At 42.6% G+C, this 19,550-nt stretch overlaps 2 protein-coding genes across 2 annotated transcripts in view; one reads left to right on the top strand and one right to left on the bottom strand.

The window, feature by feature from the left end:
• The window catches only part of SEC23B (SEC23 homolog B, COPII coat complex component), a 33,506-nt gene extending 26,481 nt beyond the window's left edge, over positions 1 to 7,025 (bottom strand). The window contains exons 1-3 of the mRNA XM_080931614.1: positions 6,955 to 7,025; positions 3,980 to 4,214; positions 2,063 to 2,120 (exon numbers count right to left, since the gene is read on the bottom strand). Of these exons, the coding sequence (XP_080787740.1) occupies positions 2,063 to 2,120; positions 3,980 to 4,200 (279 nt within the window). The 5' untranslated portion in view covers positions 4,201 to 4,214; positions 6,955 to 7,025. The remainder of the gene's footprint in view (positions 1 to 2,062; positions 2,121 to 3,979; positions 4,215 to 6,954) is intronic.
• A 5,512-nt stretch (positions 7,026 to 12,537) lies between these two features.
• Positions 12,538 to 19,487, top strand: RBBP9 (RB binding protein 9, serine hydrolase). Its single transcript, XM_080931433.1, has 5 exons — positions 12,538 to 12,682; positions 13,934 to 13,976; positions 14,903 to 15,008; positions 17,225 to 17,310; positions 17,657 to 19,487. The coding sequence occupies exons 1-5, from the start codon at positions 12,584 to 12,586 to the stop codon at positions 17,881 to 17,883; spliced, it is 561 nt and encodes a 186-aa protein (XP_080787559.1). The 5' UTR covers positions 12,538 to 12,583; the 3' UTR covers positions 17,884 to 19,487.
• The last annotated feature ends 63 nt before the right edge of the window (positions 19,488 to 19,550 follow it).

The following is a 19,550-nucleotide window of genomic DNA, read 5'->3' as shown; positions in this document are numbered from 1 at the left end:
TTTCCAGAGGACCTGGGTACAATTCCCAGCAACCACATGGAAGCTCACAATTGCCTGTAACTCCAGTTCCAGAGCATCCGACACCCTCATATGGATATGCAAGTAAAACATCAATGCACATGAAATAAAAATAAATAAGTCGTTTTAAAAAAGAAAGGCACATTGCTTAAGCTTTGCCCTGCAAATTATATTCTGAGGTTGTCTTCAGTAATCTGTACAAAGCCAAAGAGATACTCAGTGATACAGAACTTCTCCAGCACACACAAAGCTCTTAGCTCTGGGAGGACAAAAACACATATAGACAATAAAGCCTTTAAGTTTATTATCAATAGAATAATACATTGTGGTGGTTTGAATAGTTATGGCCCCATAGGCTCATATGTCTGCATGCTTGGCCCATTGAATAGTGGCACTATTAGGAGCTATGACCTTGTAAGAGTAGGTGTGGTCTTGTTGGAAGAAGTGTGTCACTGTGGGGAGTACTTTAAGGTCTCACGTACATGTTCAAGCCCTACCCAATGTCTGATAATCTCCTCCTGGCTACCTTCAGATGGAGCTATACAACTCCAGGCTTTTCCAATGCCATGTCTACCTGTGTACTGCCGTGCTTCCTGCCATGATGACAGTGGACTGAACCTCTGAAACTGTGAGCCAGCCCCAATTAAGTGTTTGCCTTTGTAAGAGTTGTGTGGTCACAGTGTCTCTTCACAGCAGTAGAACCCTAAGATACACATGCTCTGTGAAGAAAACCTCACAAGCTCAAGAAAGTGAAAGCAGTCACCAACTGTATACTGTTTATACTGTGCTTGCCGTCCTTGACCCTAACAGGTGCTATATGTGAAAAACGAAATTAATCACAGTTATGATTACTATATGAGTAAATACATGTTCTCTTTTTTTCTCTTTTGAAATTTTTTATTGGATATTCTTCGTATTTACATTTCGAATGTTATTCCCTTTCCCCACTCCCAACCCCCTCCCCCTGCACTTGTTTCCATGAAGGTACTCCCTCTCCCAACCACACTCTCCACCTCAGTGCCTTGGCACTCCCCTACACTGGAAAAAAACACACATTCACTGGGCCAAAGGCCTCTTCTCCCATTGACGCCAGACAATGCCATCCTCTGCTATATATGGAACTGGAGCCATGGGTCTCTCCATGGGTGCTCAATGTGTTTTAGTCTCTGGGAGTTCTGGAGGGTTTGGTTGGTTGATAATGTTGTTCTTCCAATGGGGTTGCAAAGCCTTTCAGCTCCTTCAGTCCTTTCTCTAGTTCCTTCATTGGGAACCCCTATACATGTTCTTAATAGCCTAGGAGCTGTTTGAACTCTGTTGAATATGATTAGTGCTATCAACTTTATTTAGGTATAGCTTACATATCATAAAAGTCACCCATTTTAAAAGCATAGTTCCATGAGTTTTAAAAAGTAAGTAATGTAATAATTACTACAATCCAGTTTTAGAACAATTTTATCCTCAGTTACTTTTAAAAGGAGGTCTTAGCTATGAGTATTGTTCAGTTAACATACACAGGTCAGAGATCTCATCTGACCACCAAAAAAAAAAAAAAAAAGAAGAAGAAGAAAAAGAAAGGGATGGAAAGGAACACTCCATTGGCATCCAACTTTTAGTTTAGCAGTTTAAAAAACCTTAATCCCAGCATTTGGGAGGCAGAGGCAGGCAGATCTCTTGAGTTCCAGGACAGCCAGGGCTACACAGAGACCCAAAATAAAACAACAACACACTTTTAAAGCAGAAGCTCAACACTGACACTGGAACCCTAAAGTTACAAGAAGATGAAAACTGTCATCCAGTAAAATATGAACAGATCTATTTTCTTTAGGTAACGTATTCACTCCCTATCAGACCCTTAGAGAGAAGACAATGCTACGTCCTCTACTATTCAATGCAAATGTGCCTCACAAGAGCTATTACATGACAGCACCAAAGACTGCAGATTGCAAGTGTGGATATAAATTTAAATTCATGTGACCTTTCCCAGACCAGTCAACAAAAACAAAATGTCTAACTATAAACATGTATATTATTTAAAATCACATACCTGATTTCTTTGAAAACAGAAATTGCAGGCCCAAAGTTTTGCTCGGTAATCAACTTGACTGCAAGACAGATAAATAAATGTTATAAACACATATCGTATGTATTTTCAAGCTAGAATGCAAATGTGGGTTTAAAGCCACACAAATGAAAGGGCGTGTGTCTCCGAGTGTGCGCATCCAGACCAGCCTGTGGCCTGCAGTGCAGGGAAAACTGCCTAGCAAGTGAAATGTCTTCACTCAGAGACTATTCCCTTTGCCTGCTATTTTAACCTGGTCATCATGATTTATCCAACATTTACTGTTCAACAATGTAAAACTTTTTTTAAAAAGATGTTAAGTTTTCTCTTGTGTATATGTGTGTTTTGCCTGTATGTAAGTACCTGCCTAGCAGAGGTCAGAAGAGGGCAAAGAATCCCTAGTTCTGGAGTTTATAAAGGTTGAGCTCACATGTAGGTGCTGGGAACATGGCTGTGGGTCTCAGCTGGAGGAAAAATACTCTTTGTTTATTTTAGCTAAAATTTGTATTTGTCAACAAATACTCGTAACCACTGAGCCACCAATTCCCAGCCACTATGTCAAACCTCTTCATTTCCATAACAAAAGCACATGTCACACTCGGGCCACTGATAAGCATGGTTGTTGCTTCCTCTCCCTTTGTACCTAGGATATTAGCAAGTGACAGCTGTCACTTCCCAACAGGAGCTTGATAAATAAAGCAAAGGGAAAAGTGCTCCAAAAATTTCAACACTTTCAACTTGCTTCAAAACTCCTTCAGCCGTTTGTGGTGGGGAAGCCTTACATCCGTCCCATGATTCTGGAAGGTCGCAGAACTAGAATCTGAGACCCAGTTGTGCAACAAAGACATCTATCTCAAAAAATAATGGGTAAAAATTCTTCCCATTAGTGTCCAAATGTACTAAAAGAGTCTCAGATAAAAAAAAAAAAAATACACTGAACAATAAAACCGTTGGGAGTTAAAGTTTCTTCCGCCAAGGCTAGAAAGATGACTTCGTGGCTACCAGCAACTGCTATTCTTCCAGAGGAGGAGTTTAGTTCCTAGCCGCCATGCCGGGCAGCCCACAGAACCCAGAACATGAGCACCAAGAAGTTCTACTCCTTCTGCCTCCACAGGCACCCACGTACAAACGGTATGCACACATGCATGTGTACTTGTGCAAGCACATATGTATAAAGAGCAAAGTTTTTGGATTTTTTAAAAATGCTTCAAAGGACACCCCTTTAAGTCTACAACCAATCCAGAAACAAACCAATAATCTGAGGGGGAAAAGAGAAGGAGGAAAGAAAAGGAAGGGATGAAAGAGGGACAACTGCAAACCCTTTCTATCCTCCCCTTGTTCACATAAAACTCCAATTCCAGGAAAGCCTCTAATCCCAGTACTTGGGAGGCAGAGGCAGGAGGATTTCTGTGAGCTAGAGGCCAGCTGGGGGTACATATTTACGTTCCAGCAAAGCCAGGACTACATAGGGTTACATGCCTCAAAAAAAAAAAAAAAAAAAAAAATCTGATTTTGTCTGGGGCATCTTCCAAAAAGGTTCCATCCTCAGGGAAGCGCACCATCTACTTCTCATCTCAAACTGGAAACTGTCCTATAGAAAGCAAGTGACTTTCACTGGGGAGGGCTGGCGTGGAAGTGATGTGAAGGGAGTGGTGCCCGACTTTAATCCCAACACACAAGAGGCAGAAGTAGGCAGATCTCTGTGAGGTCAAGGCCAGCCTGGTCTACAGAGAGAACAGAACAGCCAGGGCTACACAGAGAAACCCTGTCTCAAAAAAAAAAACAAAAACAAAATAAAACACAAAAAAGGGGGGGAAAAATCAAGAGATTTTCATAAGACTCACATAAAGACAACAATTCACTGCAGCCATCACTTTCAGCAGTTTTTAAAAGAATTCATACCAAAGTGGGTTGAGAATAGCTTTGCAGGTCGGTCGACTGCAAAGCACAGGTTCATACTGTACAGGAGGCAAGTCTGGGCGTTCTTTTAAAGGAGTGAGGAGACAAGCCAAGGGAACAACCATCCTTGTGGCTTCAAGTCGGCTAGAAGGCCACACGTTCCAACTGAAACGCACACCATCGCGTTCTTCATTCTGCTGAATGAATTCCAGATATGTTGCCATGGTCTAAAAGGAAACTAAAGATAAAGTTTTAATTATATGCAAAATTCCCAGCTGATCTTCAAAAAGAAAAAAAGATGGATCCAAGCCAGGTGCAAAGGTTCACACCAGAAATCCCAGCGCTTGGTCCCAAACAAAGAGATGACCTTATAAAGTAGTATTTCACATATACCTAGTCTAGATAAACCTGTCACTACAGGATAACAGTAATGACCTTCTCTTGGACCCCCAAAGTTGCTTATTCTTCCTTTCTGCCTTAGTTTTCTACCGCTATAATAAAGTCCATAACCAAAAGACTCATGAGAGGGAAGGGTTAATTTCAACTCACACCACCCCACCCCCGAGGTGCCCAAGTGCTTCTGTGTAGTGTCCATCATCTTCCAGGAAAGTCGGAGCAGGAACTAATTAATACAGGGGCCATGGTAGAACACTGTGTACTTCATTCCTCAGGACATGCTCAGCCTGCCTTCTTCTTATACAATTCAGGACCTCCTGCCTAGGGGTAGCACTGCCCATAGTGGGCTGGACCCTCATACATCAATCGTCAATCAAGAAAATGCCCCCATGGGTCTTCCTGATAAGAACATTTTCTCAACTGAGGTTCAAATAACAATGGCTTGTGTCAAGTTGGCAAAAAAAAAAAAAAAAAAAAAAAAAAAAAAGACAAAATAATCTCAAACCATCTCTGTAGAACGTGAAAAAATAGTAATCAAAAAGGTTAGAGGTTGAACTACTTGACCATTTGTTAACTGTGTGTAGTTGGGTATTTATTTATTTGTGATGCTAAGGGTCAAATCCAGGACCCTATGCATGCTAGGCAAGCACTCAGCCACGACGCTACATTTCTAAGACAAACCAGTTTCAACCATGTGTCCAAGGGTAAGTCTCAAATTCTGTTTCATGATCCAACAATTTTCCTTATTCCCCTCCTTTATCGAGTTAATACTGTATGAAATGTCACATCCCAAGCAACCTTGATTTTCATGTCTGTCATCAAGTTGTGTCCCCCCCACTTTGCTAACTGTGGAGAAAAGAACTGTATGCAGGTCTGAGAATCCGATTATTAACAGGAAGCAGCCTGGCACGGAAGCATTTCTAATGGGCATACCAAAACCATGAAAGGAAGTTAGCTTTTGTATTGAGTCTCACCCTGTTCTCCTGCCTTAGTGTTTGCTTATGCTCATCCTTGAAAGACTGTAACTCTTTAACAATTAGTCTTTCAGACTAAGCTTTCAGACTCAGATAACCCAATGTTGTTAAACAAATGCATCCTATTTGTGATCTAAGATACATTGACACGTGACTGAACAAGCCAATGGGGAAAGCAAAGAGAATTAGCAAGATGGCCCAGTGGGTAAAGTGCTCGCCACGTAAGTCTTGACAACCCAAGAGAGATCCTCAGATCCCACAAAAAGATGGAAGGAAAAACCCAATATCACAGAAGTTGCCTCTGTCCCCAATGTGAGTGGTTTAGAGGTGCACACACACACAAAGCACATGTTCAAACAGGTAAACTTAAGAAAAAAAAGAAAGAAAAGCAAGAAACTAAACCTATGAAATGAGAATGGAAGTATATTCTTGTAATTTCCATATCTCCGAGGCTGAGCAGAAGAAACAAGGGAGTTCACAGCCTCCTGGGTTACATAGGAAGATCCTATCAAAAAAAAAAAAAAAAAACTATATATAATTTGGAGATATTCATACATATAAACAAATATAAACAAGTGTCTGTGTCTGTGTGTGTCCTGCAAATAATTGGATGTGGGCGAATTTACATACCCAGAAAAGCAAATTAATAATTCTAACATACAGAATCCACAACAAAGTCCCAAATGTCTGTTCAAACTGAAACTCTAATGCATCTACTTGTTACTTTGGCAAACACAGGAAGACAAAACGCTGACCCTACAGAAAGCACTTAGGCACCTGGGGGTGAAGCACTAGTAAGTAAGTCACAGTCCATTCTAACATCACCATTTCCAGTAGTTACTTCAGCAAACCCTATTAAATAATGGTAACCCCTCCATAAGTTCTGTACTTAAATGTACAAGTCCCCAAGTATAGACATATAACATCTGCTCCCTATTTCCCACTGCATCCTTTCCTCGATCTTCTAAACTTGATTATTAATCCTGGACACGTAATCCACAGAGGATTTCAGTGAATTCATGAATCCTCTGAAGTTCTATGTATTTTTTGCTAAATTCGATGTGCTGAGAAAAATATACATTTTTCTCCTATCAAACTCTCAACGAGTAAGGATATCTGAAGAGAGCCGAATGGAAGAATGAATGAGTGAATGAAGAGAGAATGACTGACGGACTGACTGGCTGACGAATGGATAAAAGGCCTAGAAAGGCATCCAATAAAATATCTTTGCCATTCTAATCTCTCCTGAACAAAACTTTCCAGGACTGAGTAACCATCTGTAGACACAGTTAAATACCTAATCCTGTACTGAAGATCTGGGTTCTGGTCTCACTTATCACAAAGCAAAATTCAAGGTTTTCATGAGGATTCGGTCTCTCTGGATGTTCAAGCCACCACCAACACCCCAATCCCGAGGGCTAAGGAGTCAAGAGATCCGCCGTCTGCTATCAGGCATGGTGTGGAGTCCCTTTTAGCCGGCTTCTGGGCCATCCAGTCCCTCTGATTCCTCCCATAAGCAAGCCCACCTCGCCCCGGCATCTCTGGCTTCGGCCCTTCTCCTAAGCGCCCATCCACCATGACAGAACCAGCCTGTCCGGAGCCACTCACCTGGACAGAGCCTTCCGCGCCCCACGGACAGCAGAGCTCGGCTCCGGCTTCCACCACCAAGTCCACCTCAGCTCACAGTCGATTGGTCACCGCTCAAAAACGTCATATTGCGGCGCCGTGCTCTAGCCAATCAGAGAGCGTTGCTCTGGCTGACACGGAAAAGTGAAAGTCAGAAAAGCTGCGCCTCCATCTTTGAATAGGGCAAGGCAGTAGTTTTTCTCCCTACAAACTTTAGACTGTAAAGTTCCATAGGATACTTTCTCGAATATATTCTTAAATTTTCTCCTGCACAGAACCTCGGCGCCTACGGGACCGTCATCCAGTCTCATCCAGCACTCCTCAGGGGACCGCCCTGACCCAGCATGACGTCTGTTTGCCTCCGTGGGAAGTCCCTCTCATCACCTAGTTACGGGGAAGCGAGAAGAGTGACGCTAGCCCCAGAGGAAGCCGAGGTTGCGCGGAAGAGGCCCCCATCCTGCGGGAAGGGGCTAGGAGGTGACAGAGTCTCGCCGCTAGCTGGTGTACGAAACTTTCCCTTCTCGCTGGCTGCTATGGTTTCTGCGCTCAGTAAAAACCGCTGCTGGGGAACATCCTCCTGCCGTCCCCCAGCAAGAAAATGAGTAGCTGGGAACGCTCTTATTCGAGCATTTAAGGAAACCGAGGCCGTTTTGATGGGTAATACAACTTTCTGTGACCCATGCAATCATTTTACACGTTCTTACAAGTGACAAAAAACCAATCAGTCAATCAATCAATAAATTCAGCGTGTGTGTAGTGCCTGCAGTGGCCAGAAGAAGGCGTGGGATCCTGTAGAGCTAGAGTTACCGTCCATTGTGTTCCCTGACATGGGGGCTGGGAACTAGACTCCACTCAACCAACTCTTCATCCCTCACTAAAACCTTACAGTTACGCTAAGACATGTCTAGGCATTCAACCGTATTCATTAAATAACCTAATTTACTGTTAGTGCAATAATACCGTTTTCTTTAAAACAGAGCCTAACTATGTAGGTTTGGCTGGCTTGGAACTCGGAGCTCCTCTTTCCTGTCTTCCTATGCCTCCTGAAAGCTGGGATTAAACTACAGGCTGTCACACTCAACTGAATCGAACTGTTTGAAGTCTACAAATCATAGGACTTAGTTTAAATAGATGTTACTATGAAATATTAGTTTGCGTTAAAATCTTAAAAATAAATTTATATTTTTATCATCTTAAATATAATATTAATGATGGCATATTTAAAACCTTAAATAGGTTTGGGAAACGCAAAATTATCTCTTCCTAAGGAAAAATATCCAATGTAAAATAAAATATACATGTTCATTATATCTAACATTGAGAAAAAGAAGTAGCTTTTTAAATAACAAACACTAATGTGATTTTGTCAAATATTTGCCTTTTAGTTTTTGAACCTGAATTATTTTTAGTCATTTCTGTAGAATCGATATTTTTTTAATTTCATGTTCAAAGTATAAAAGATTGAATTTCTTACTTGGGGGAATTTTAGAAGTGTTTTATTTATATAAGAGTATACTTGCAGGGCAGTAGTGGTGCATGCCTTTAATCATGACAGAGACAGACAGATCTCTGTGAGTTCGAGGCCAGCCTGCTCTACAGAGTTAGTTCCAGGGCAGCCAGAGAGAGCCACAGAGAAACCTCATCTCAAAAAACAAAACACCCCCCCCCCCCAGTACTTTTTTCTGTAACAAGGATCTTTTAGTTGGAGAAATATATGGATTTAACTTCAACAAGGTTAGTGAAATATCCTCTCACAGAAGTGGATGTGCTTTTTGTTCAGCCAGGCAGACACATTAACATGTAAAGAACAGCAGCTTTAGTTCTACACACTCAGCCCCTGGTCAAAAAGAAATTCAGAAAGATAAAAGTTCGGTTCGCTAGAGAAGACACTAGTCTTCACCATTGGGGTAGCAGTCTTATAGAATGACAGGGACGTCGGAGAGCACTAGAAGGATTTGCTGCCACCTTGTACCTAGGAGAGTATCTCTGTAAACTTTAGTTCCCTTAAAGGGATTACCAGGGATTTGCTTGGCCAAACCAGATTTCTGGCTGTTGTCACTATCAATGGGAGGAGAGTTACACTAAGCAGCCATGAGTAAATCAGAAAGAAGAACTGAAATCATTAGAAAAGAGAGCTGGGGGGGTTGGGGGGAGTGCCCTCTACTTAGCATTCGCCTTCTAGGACCCCAGGGACCAGAAACTGTCGAGCTTAAACAGCCAGCCATGTGCCCTTCATTGATGTGAATCCAGGTTGTCTGGAATCTTAGTGAACATGGTAAGTGTGCAACAGTGGCTAGATGGCTCAGCAGGTAAAGATGCTTGCCTGTAAACCTGAGAGCCCGAGGACCATCCCTGGAACTCGTCACTATTGAAGAAAACCACTTCCATAAAGTTGTCCTCTGATCCCAACACCCATGCCATGGCAATGCATCCTCAATAATAATAATAATAATAGATACAATAAAGTTTTTTCAAAATAATATTGTACAAACAAGATATTTCAAATGATTTACTTAACTACTAATGAGGAAACCAATAGGGATGTTCAAATTGGTTTTAAGAAAATCTTATCTATAAAAACTTATATTCTCGTCCTCCCTCCCTTCCTCATGACCCATTTTCCCTCTTTCACTCTTCACTCAATAAGATAAAGTAAATAAATCAATGAAGTTTTTTAAAAAATGTATATTCTCCACCACACAGTATTATATGCATTGTTATTGGCATCAGTTTGTGTGTATACCTGTCGGCTTTCTAAAGTTAATCTCTATCTCTACCGAGTTGTATAGTGATGCAGTCAAGGTATAAAAGTACACAACCCACAGATGATACCAGCACATCTCATAAAATGCCCAGTAGCCCATGAAATATAATTTGTCTGTTTCAAAATGTTTTACAAGACTCCCAGCATATTGTAACGGCTAATATTTATTCTCTGCTTAACTGGATTTTAGAGCCACCTAAGAGACATAGCTGGGAGAGCATTTCCAGACAGGATGACCCACCCTAAAGCTGGCACCATGTCCTATGGTAGTGGCCCAACTGAATAAGTGGGGAAAGGCAATGACCAGATGAGCACTGGTTTTCCCTTTCTCCATGGTTGACACTACAGACTAAGCCATCCTGCCTCCATGTCTTTCCCAGCATAATAGACCCTGAACTGTGTACCCTTATGCTTCCCCACCATGGTAGACTGTGTTTCTCTAAACTGTGAGCTGAAATATCTGCTTCCTCCCCTATGTTGCTTTTTGTCAGACATATCATCACAGCAACAATAAAACTATACAGAACAATACTGTGCTGAGAAGTGAGTTGATTTCTCTGAGGAACATGATCAGTATCGTTCCTGGGTCTTTGGAACTATGTTTACACAACAATGTTGAAGAATTTGAAGCTGTAGGCTGGAGATTTAGAGAGCTGTAAGCAGAGATGAATGGACCACCCAGTGAGATTTTGGAAGATTGGAATGCCAACAGAAATATGAACAGCAAAAGGTGTGCTTATGACGTTTCAGATGGGAACAAAGACTGTGCTGAGAAATAGGCAAGAGATCATTGGCATGACAGTCTGGCAAAGACCATGGCTGTGCTTCCACTGTGTCCTGACAACTTGACTGAACCAGACTCAATAGGGACCACCTATTGGTCCACACAGGAACAATTAGCACCAAGTTCTGCAGCCACGCAGATGCTGGCAGACCCTGGTCAGCCACAGGGACATGGCCTCTGCATGCCTGTGATGCTAAGACTAGGAAAGCATTTTCCTTGTCCAAGTGTGGATGAAGAAGTTTCAAAAAAGTATGACATTCTATCCAGGCTGAGTCTTGGTTATTGTCCATCACTTTTATTGTGGCTTATGATAGATATTTAGCAGGAGGATATAAAAATACCACATAGAATGGACAAGATCATGAACATGTTAAAAGACACAGATGAGACAAAGCTGGAGAAAGCAGCCGTAATTAAAAAGAGATTGGCGCCATTGATGAGAAACATTTACACTGGGGCAATAAGAAATGTGTCCTGAGGTTCAGAGCCCAGCCATTAAAGGTTCCAGCTCCTAGAAGCACAGATTGGTTTAAAAGGAGAAATCCTGAACGGAGAACGCTTTCTCCAATCTCAAGGGTTCCCTGCTGGAGTAAGGCCAAGGGAAATGTTTCAGCCTCAGGCATGAGAAGCCTTGGCATCGTGGCTCACCAAGTGGCAGCAGAACGTGGTGTTAATTGTTCGTGTGGTGCATTCTTTCAAGCATGAAAAATATGAGTAAGAGGGATTTGCTAGGCATGTTAGCACATGAGGTAAGTTCATTTCTACGAGTTCGAAGCCATCCCGGTCTATATAATGAGTTCCAGCCCACCCTACCTAATGAGACACTATCTAAAAATAAATGAGAGGTTGGAGAAAGCTGCCATGACTAACAAACTATAGCAACGGTTGTATTTTCCTCCAAGAAGTCCTGAAAGGGTGTTGCGTGAGTCGTTAAAAGGGAAGCTTCCACCACGTGCATAGCACAGGATGCTGGAGACACAGCTCGTGTCCAGCATTCAGGGAGTGGGAAACAGACCCCTGAAACTTGATGACTAGCTACTCTTGCTAAACCAATGAGATCCAAACCCACAGATCTTGTCACAGAACCCACATGTAATGTGGAAATGAAGGAATGACTTCTGGCCTACACACACACACACACACACACACACACACACACACACACGATTAAAAATATAGAATGTGGCTATTTGGTCTTTAGTTGGCTTGGCAAGATTTGAACATAATTTCTACACCCAAGGCTTACATTATCCTTGGCAAAATGCGGTTTTCATGCCCACCTCAATAAAACCCTCAAGGAACAACAGATCCATGACAACTGATCCTGTGTTTTTTCCTGGTTTGCTTGCCTGGCTCTTTGCAAAGTATCTTTTCCTTCCCTCCTACTCTGGTTCCATTAGCAACTCCTGTCAACTAGCCACGACCTAGAACTGGGATGGCTGTACACTGCAACGGAAGCCGAACTCTCACAGACCCACTGCGGGTCTTAGTGAGAAACCACGGGGCAGCTTACCTGCAGGCAAGTCTGTGGGAGGTGTCTTAACTGAGTCAATTGAGGCAGAAAATTTCACCCTAAACTTAGACAGTTCCGGTTAAGGGCAGGCCCTGAACTGTATAGAGTGAAAAACCAGCTGAAATCCGATTAGACAACCTGAGTTCAATGTCAGGGGACCTTCAAGTTGTCTTCTAGCCTTGCACACACACTATCTACGCTTAAAGATACACACATCATGAAAGTTCATTTTGAAAAAGTAATCCTTCCTTAAAGAACTATTGGCACAAGGAATAAAACACACACACACATTCTGAGCACTCTGTTGCTGGTCCTTCATAAAGGATGTGGAGTATGGGAACGCTGGAAAGGGGTAAATCAAAAGTGCTTGATATTTGTTGGTAAGTCACGGGGTTTGAGTTTGGCTGTCTATGCTCTAAACAGAAAAGGCATAGACCTGAGGATAGCCAAGAACTACAATTCCCAGAAAGCTGCAGTGCGGACGCTGGGCCGGATGTAGTCTTGGTCTGAGAACTGCTCTTCCAAGCTGGGCAGGGGTCTGTCTGCATTCATGGCGTTCCCTAACAAGGCAGTGATTGTTCCCGGGAACGGAGGCGGGGATGTGGCCACGCACGGCTGGTACGGCTGGGTGAGAAAGGGGCTGGAGCAGGTAAGGAATGCTAGCCTCTGCTCTTTGGTCAGCTTGGCTCGGAGTGAAGGGAGAGAGAACGAGGGCGAGGCTCGAACCTGTGCCCACCCTCCCGCAGATGTGGCCAGTATCCCACCTGGCGAAGCAGCTCAAAAAGGCTGAGGGCTCAGTTTTTGAGACTAAAAGGAAAACCTGTTGTACAACTGGAGAGAATGTCCCCTCCCCACCCCCATCTGCTGCCAGTTCAGATTACAGACTTTCCAGATAATTTTATGTTTATATTACTCTAATTTTTAAAATTCACCATGTGATATTTAATATATAAGAAGGACTGTATAACGTACAATAAACTACTAAACTAAGATAATTTTTTCCCTCTTCTGTCTAAATCCAAGGTGTCTTTGTGTGTCCTGTACAATTGAGCTACACTCCCAGGGTTAAACTCTAGAACGTTGCCAAGTGTCTTCTGGATAATCTGTTTGCCCCCTGTCCTATCCGTATGACATTCTGAAGTTTACTTTGCTTCTCTTTAAATTGCTGTGTGCAAGAGGGCATCTGGAAGTCAGAAGACATTTTTGGTATCAGTTCTTTCTACCTTTACAGGGGTTCTGGGACTCGAACTCGGGTCACCAGGCATGTGTACAAGTGCTGTTGCCAGCTGGGCTGCTTTTCTGGCCTTTTTGCTACACCCTATAAAACCTAAAGGTATTTTTACAACCACGTACATAATCTTTAGACAACCTACTGTTTAATTTGGCTTCTTTGTGAACTTTATAGAAACAGCATCGCACCCTAGGTCGTCCGGTGCTTAACTTTTAATAAAAGAAAAAGCCCTCTTCCATGGCCCAGCAGTTACTTTCCTTCGTTGGCCTTTAGAATAGAATTCCAGGAGAAAATAAAGGTCTGTTTGGAATAAAACTTGAGGGTTGTGGCTGACAGGACAGGATGCCTGACTTCCTCAGTGGTGCCTCTGTTCTTTTGACTCTTTCTGTGGCACTGAGTTCAACTCCGGCCATTATGCCTCCAGCACATTCACTTAGGTGCACAGATTGGGAGATGTGCACAGGTGGCTGGTGCAGAAGCCGGTCTCCGCAGAGTTCTACAAACTGGGTAGAGAACTGTCCGTGACCGTGTGTTCATCGGAAGCCCTGTAACTGCTTTGTTCTCGTCATAATGTTAGCAAATATTCACTGGACTAAGCAAGGTCACATCAGGTGCCACATTTCTAAGCTTTTTTAATATTATAGCTTTTTCTTCTCCCTTACATCATAGATTCCTGGTTTCCAGTGTTTGGCTAAAAACATGCCTGACCCAAGTAAGTTTGAAATTGGTTTTTGGAAAAGCCTCATCTGTTAGATTTTGAGCTCATCATTTGCAGGGTGGAGTTTGGAAGGAGGAATATCACAGAAAAGGGACAAAAATAAATACACACTAGGAACAAATAAAGCAGGGAGCTTGAGATGGTGGGTCTAAGCCAACACACACACACACACACACACACACACACACACACACACACACACACACGAGATTAGAGTATCAGGAAAAGCATCCGGGCCTGGTAAAATTTAACTTTTAACTTATAGCAGCAGTATTTTCCATGTTTAAGTATCCATAAACATCTTCAGGCAAAATTTAGGTGTTCTATTTGAAACAGCCTTATAGTATCTAGTTGAGTTCTTATATATTTAAAATTATAAGACTGCCCTTTTAGTGGGGAGGGGTCCATCTACAACTTGGTTCAGGAAAGAAGTAATATAAATTATATATGGGTTTTGGAATGTTGTCGAGTTTTTTGGTTTTTTTGTTTTGTTTTGGGGGGTTTGATGTTGGGAGTGAACCAAGGATCCTAGCTGAGTGCTCTGCCCCTGAGCTCAATCTCCAGATGGGGCATTTGTTTGCCAAGTTTGAATTTTCACATTAAAATATCAGAGTTGAGGCCAGTGATGATGATGCCTTTAATCCTGACACTTGGGAGTTCAAGGCAAGCGGATTCCAGTGTGGGCTACACAGCAAATTCCAGACTAGCTTATGCTACACGGCGAGGAGGCTATCTCACAAAAGAAAAATGGGTGGGAGGAAGACTTCACTTCAGAACACGGTAGAGAGAGACGGGAGGGTGGAGGGCAAAACAACTAACCCACAGGCCAGGGTCTGCACACAGCCCCATTTAAAAGCTGCGAGCTGCTGTTTACTTAGGCAGGACAGCATCAGACTTAGACTGTTTTGCCCTGGCCACAGTTACAGCTCGAGAGAGCATCTGGCTGCCCTTCATGGAGACAGAGCTGCACTGTGATGAGAAGACCATCATCATAGGCCACAGTTCCGGGGCCATCGCAGCCATGAGGTATGATCCTGTTGAATTGCTGCCCTGTGTGCGTTGAAGTAGTTGTGTTTCTTAAGTTTCCATAGCAAAGGAAACAGTGCTGACCTCAAATAGGTAACATAATCTGCCCTAACGTCTTCCTTGTTTGTTAAGGGATTGAAAGAAACTGGTTGCTCTTACAGGGAGCTTTTACTGGTTGATCCTTTAAAAGCTTCTGTGGCCCCAAGGAAGTTTCCTGTTTCTCAGCCCTGATGTCTTCCCTCACCTCTCCTCTAGCCAGGCACAGTGATGTCATTGTAGTTCCTGGAATAGTCCAAGTACACACCTGCCTTATCCTGCTCCGCCTTCTGGTTCGGAAGCTGCTTTCTCTTACTGTCCCTCTGCTCGGATGCCCTTATTGTGTGGGGTCCATAATCTGTCCATACAGAAGAGCCACCGTGCCTCACCAACTCCTCTCCCCTTTATATTTTAAATTTGGGATGGGGGGTTGCTTGTTTTTAACCTACAGCTTTTTATCATCCGACACACATTGATTTCTGTCCCTATTAATAGAATGGGTGCTCTATGAAGGCGGGACTTTGTTCACTGACAAAGCATCTCAGTGCTAGGAGAGTCTGACATGGTGCCCAACATGCTCAACAAATACCTCTTGGAAAGTAGAGGGTGCTTTCCCTACCTACCTACAAATCCCTAGTCGTCAGGATTCACATGTACACCCATAAATAATGCCTCTACCAAAACCGCCCATCTTCCTGTTAGCCGACTGAGTAAGGCATAAGCTGCCAGCTGTTAAGGTTGAGTTTTAGCCATAGTTCCTACCCTGGCAACAAAGGCTGGTCCAGGCACTCACTCCAGATGCCGTATGAACTGTATGTCATGAAATATTGCCAAATTGTATAGCCTTTTAGCTACACAGGTCAAGGGAATGGGGACGTGTTTGAGTGCAGAGCCAGAAAATAATGGTTCAGTAATCGCCAAAGGGATGTTTTCAAATGTGCAGGGGGAACGGTGCTGACCTCAAAAGTGGAAACAGGATCTGTCCGTTTCTACCTTGTTTACCAGTTATTGATAAAAGCTGTATTATTTTTTGTGTAAGTCCTCTGGATTCATTAGGACTGTCAGCAACCTTCTAAGAATAAACTCCTTAAAAAAAAAAAAAAAAGCCAAAACAAAAAACAAAAAAAAAAAAAAAAAAAAAACAAATAAAAAAAAAAAAACCAAAACCCTGAACTATCAGTGTATGAAGAAGTAGGAATCTGATACAATCATAAGGGGCCTGCTAACTGACTTATTATTAAGGAACATGGAGCCTTTCAATAGAAAGTGCTGGAAACACCTTAACAAACAAACTCGGTATCACTGATAGTGGGACACACAAACATGTGTCCCTGAAGTGATGATAGCAAGGCTATCTCAAGAAAGATGTTTAATCTCAGTCTTACTGTGAGAAAGCAAGTTTAGTTGAGGGAACTGACCTAACCCTTTAAGAGGATACAGGCAGCACTAAATGTATTGGGTGTAGTGACTTTGCTAAGATCATTCATGCTAAGATAAGTGTAAAGTGTGGCAGGCGTAAGGAATTTGGGTGCCTTTCATGTCTTCTGTGGGTTTGATATTTTGGAGTCACCAAGTACAGGGAAAGGTTTAGCCCCAAGAATGGAATTCTAGGACTAAACATTTCCTAGCACAAAAGCTTCTTCAAAGGTGTCACATCATTCCTCAGCCTACTTGTGGCTGAGCAAAGGCATCATCTGCAGATGGAGAGGTGGTGGTCTATGTGCAGGGTGCTTTCCTAAATGCTTTTCCCGCCCTTAAGGGGCCAATGATAGTTCGTCTGGAGTGGAGCCAAACGTTCTGCAACACAGATGGGATGCATGTGCAAGGGACGGTACACGTGTTATCCAGCATTGTCAGCTTTTCTTGAAGTGTGGTTCACAGATTACTTGCATTAGTCAAATGGGTTAGAGATTACATGCCTTAAATTGCAGGTTCTCGGGCCTTAGTCCCATTTCTTTCAGTTGTTTGCCCTGGCGCTGAGCCCACAAATCCGCAGATAATGCTGACACATATGAAGGTGGGTAAATGCACAGGTCAGAGACAGTGATTGTGAAATTTTCTTGAGGGTTTTCCGTGTTGATCTCAGTAGCATACACGACATTTCTGTGACCTCGTATCAGGTGTGTTACTGCTGTATCAGGTTTAATAGTCCCATGTGTCACTGACTCTTTCTATCCCAGGTACGCAGAGACACATCAGGTACATGCTCTCGTACTGGTGTCTGCATACACATCAGACTTGGGAGATGAAAATGAGCGTGCAAGTGGTAAGTCCTTAGGAAGAGACCTAGAAAAGCCCCTCCCTAAACACAGGACAAACTATTCAAGTTACAAAATAGTTATTCTCTCTCAACCCTCAAAGTATAAATAAGCAAATGGGAGAGTTTTTACTTACCTTTGGATGTGAATTAGTTCTTTTCTAACCTGAAGTCTAGAATGAATCCCAGGACCTGGTTTTATTTTAGCCTTTTACTTTGCCTTTGTTAAGTCAGTATGATATAAGCCCTTCAGAGACAAAAACAAAAGAACTGCTCTGAACGCAGGTCTCTGCAATATTTTCAGATGTTGAGGCAGCCAACTGATGCACGTTGATAGGCTTTTCCCCTCCTACAGGGTACTTCAGCCGCCCCTGGCAGTGGGAGAAGATCAAGGCCAACTGCCCTCACATCGTACAGTTCGGCTCTACTGATGACCCCTTCCTTCCCTGGAAGGAACAACAAGAAGTGGCTGACAGGCTGGACGCCAAACTGTACAAATTCACCGACCGAGGTCACTTTCAGAACACAGAGTTCCATGAACTGATTAGTGTGGTGAAGTCGATGCTGAAAGTCCCAGAATAGTCAGGATAATTCCTGCTCGGTAACGCGCCAAGATGGGGTAGGAAAAGAATAGCAACTGTCTTCACACAGCGCTAGACATGAAACATCGTTGTGCCTGAACAACAAACCCTTTTGAACACTCACACTCCCACAGAACTTAAATCTCCCTGAAAAGCTACTAACTACAGTAGTACATTTCCTGTTTAATAAGGGACAGTTTCTTTAGCTATCCTGTTGATGCAAAGAGAGTTAAGTCATAACAGTCCAGAACTTGACGTAGACATGATTGTGTCCCTGTAAACACAAACTTCAGAGAAAGCAGGGGACCAGGAGGGAAGGTTAGCTTGACTCTGTCTCAGAAAAGAAAGAGTAAGATGATGATCCGGGTCTCCTGAGTCTCATTCCAAATCATAACTCAGTAGGTTTAGCAAGATGTGGCCCACTTCTAAGACCTCAGTACTTGGAAAGGTGAGGAAAGTAGATCTTGAGTTTGAGACCTGTCTAGGCCAAGTAAAACCCTGCCTCAAAACCAACAACAAAAACAGATTTTTATTCAAATTATATGACAGTTTTCCCTATTTGAAATAAGATTTTTCTCTTGCCGGGGAAAGAAAACATGATTCAAGGTCCAGAATGTTGCCTTAGAACTCAAAACTCTGTTTCTTCAAGCTGGCTCAAGTTTGATGAACTCAAACTCCAGTCTTCATCATGGAAATCCCTGACCCCGCCACATCTCCAGGTCCTTCTGACGAGTTGAGAGAAACCCACATGTATGGATGCTAAGTCAGGGAGCTGCAGGGACAGATACCTGAATGGCTTGTCACCTGTATATCAACTGAAGAGGACATGGGGAAGTGCTGCAATACAGAAATGTGACAAGTACATACGTCTTTTTTTAACTGGGGGATATATATGTTTGTATATACAGTCCCTGCATTAATTATGGTAGCTGGCAACAGCATTGTACTTAAGATTTGCAAATGCTACAAGACAAAGACCAGGTCATCCATCTGTGAGCTTGGTCGTAAACATTTTTAGATTCTCTATGAAGTCTAAGAGCCTAAGATAACCAAAATGAACATAATACTAAAGGGTGGAAGACATGGGAGCAATGTGTACTTTGTTATTAAGTTTTAAGTAAGTATCTTCAAAAGAACTTTTCTGTGGCTCAGCAGCTAAGAGCACTGGCTACTCTTCCAGAGGTCCTGAGTTCAATTCCCAGCAACCACATGGTGGCTCACAACCATCTGTAATGGGATCTAATGCTCTCTTCTGGTGTGTCTGAAGACAGCGACTGTGTACTCACCTACATAAGTAAATCTTTAAAAAAAGAAAAAAAAAAAAAAAAACTCTTCCACAATGCAAGGTTAATTCTAGAGGTCAACCTCTTGTAGAGCATTCAAGTAACACTGCAGGTTTTTCTTACACACCCCAAAATAAGAAACCCCTTTTTAAAACTACTTTTTATATTGTATATTTTCAATGTATAAAGTGGTTTCGTGATTACATTTCTGCTGGCTTATAAAGTACTTGGATTATATGTAAAAATAAAATAAAGTTTATTTCCTAGCATCTTCTGATTGCTGTGACGCCAGAGACCTCAAGTGCACTTATACACGATGACACAGAACGTGTGACTGATGAAGAAATGTGACCTCCACACTTACCCTAAAAGGGACGCAAAGTTG

Source organism: Micromys minutus (genome assembly GCF_963924665.1).
Source record: "Micromys minutus genome assembly, chromosome: 17".
NCBI classification, from domain to species: Eukaryota; Metazoa; Chordata; class Mammalia; order Rodentia; family Muridae; genus Micromys; species Micromys minutus.
This window is presented reverse-complemented; position numbering and strand designations above follow the sequence as displayed.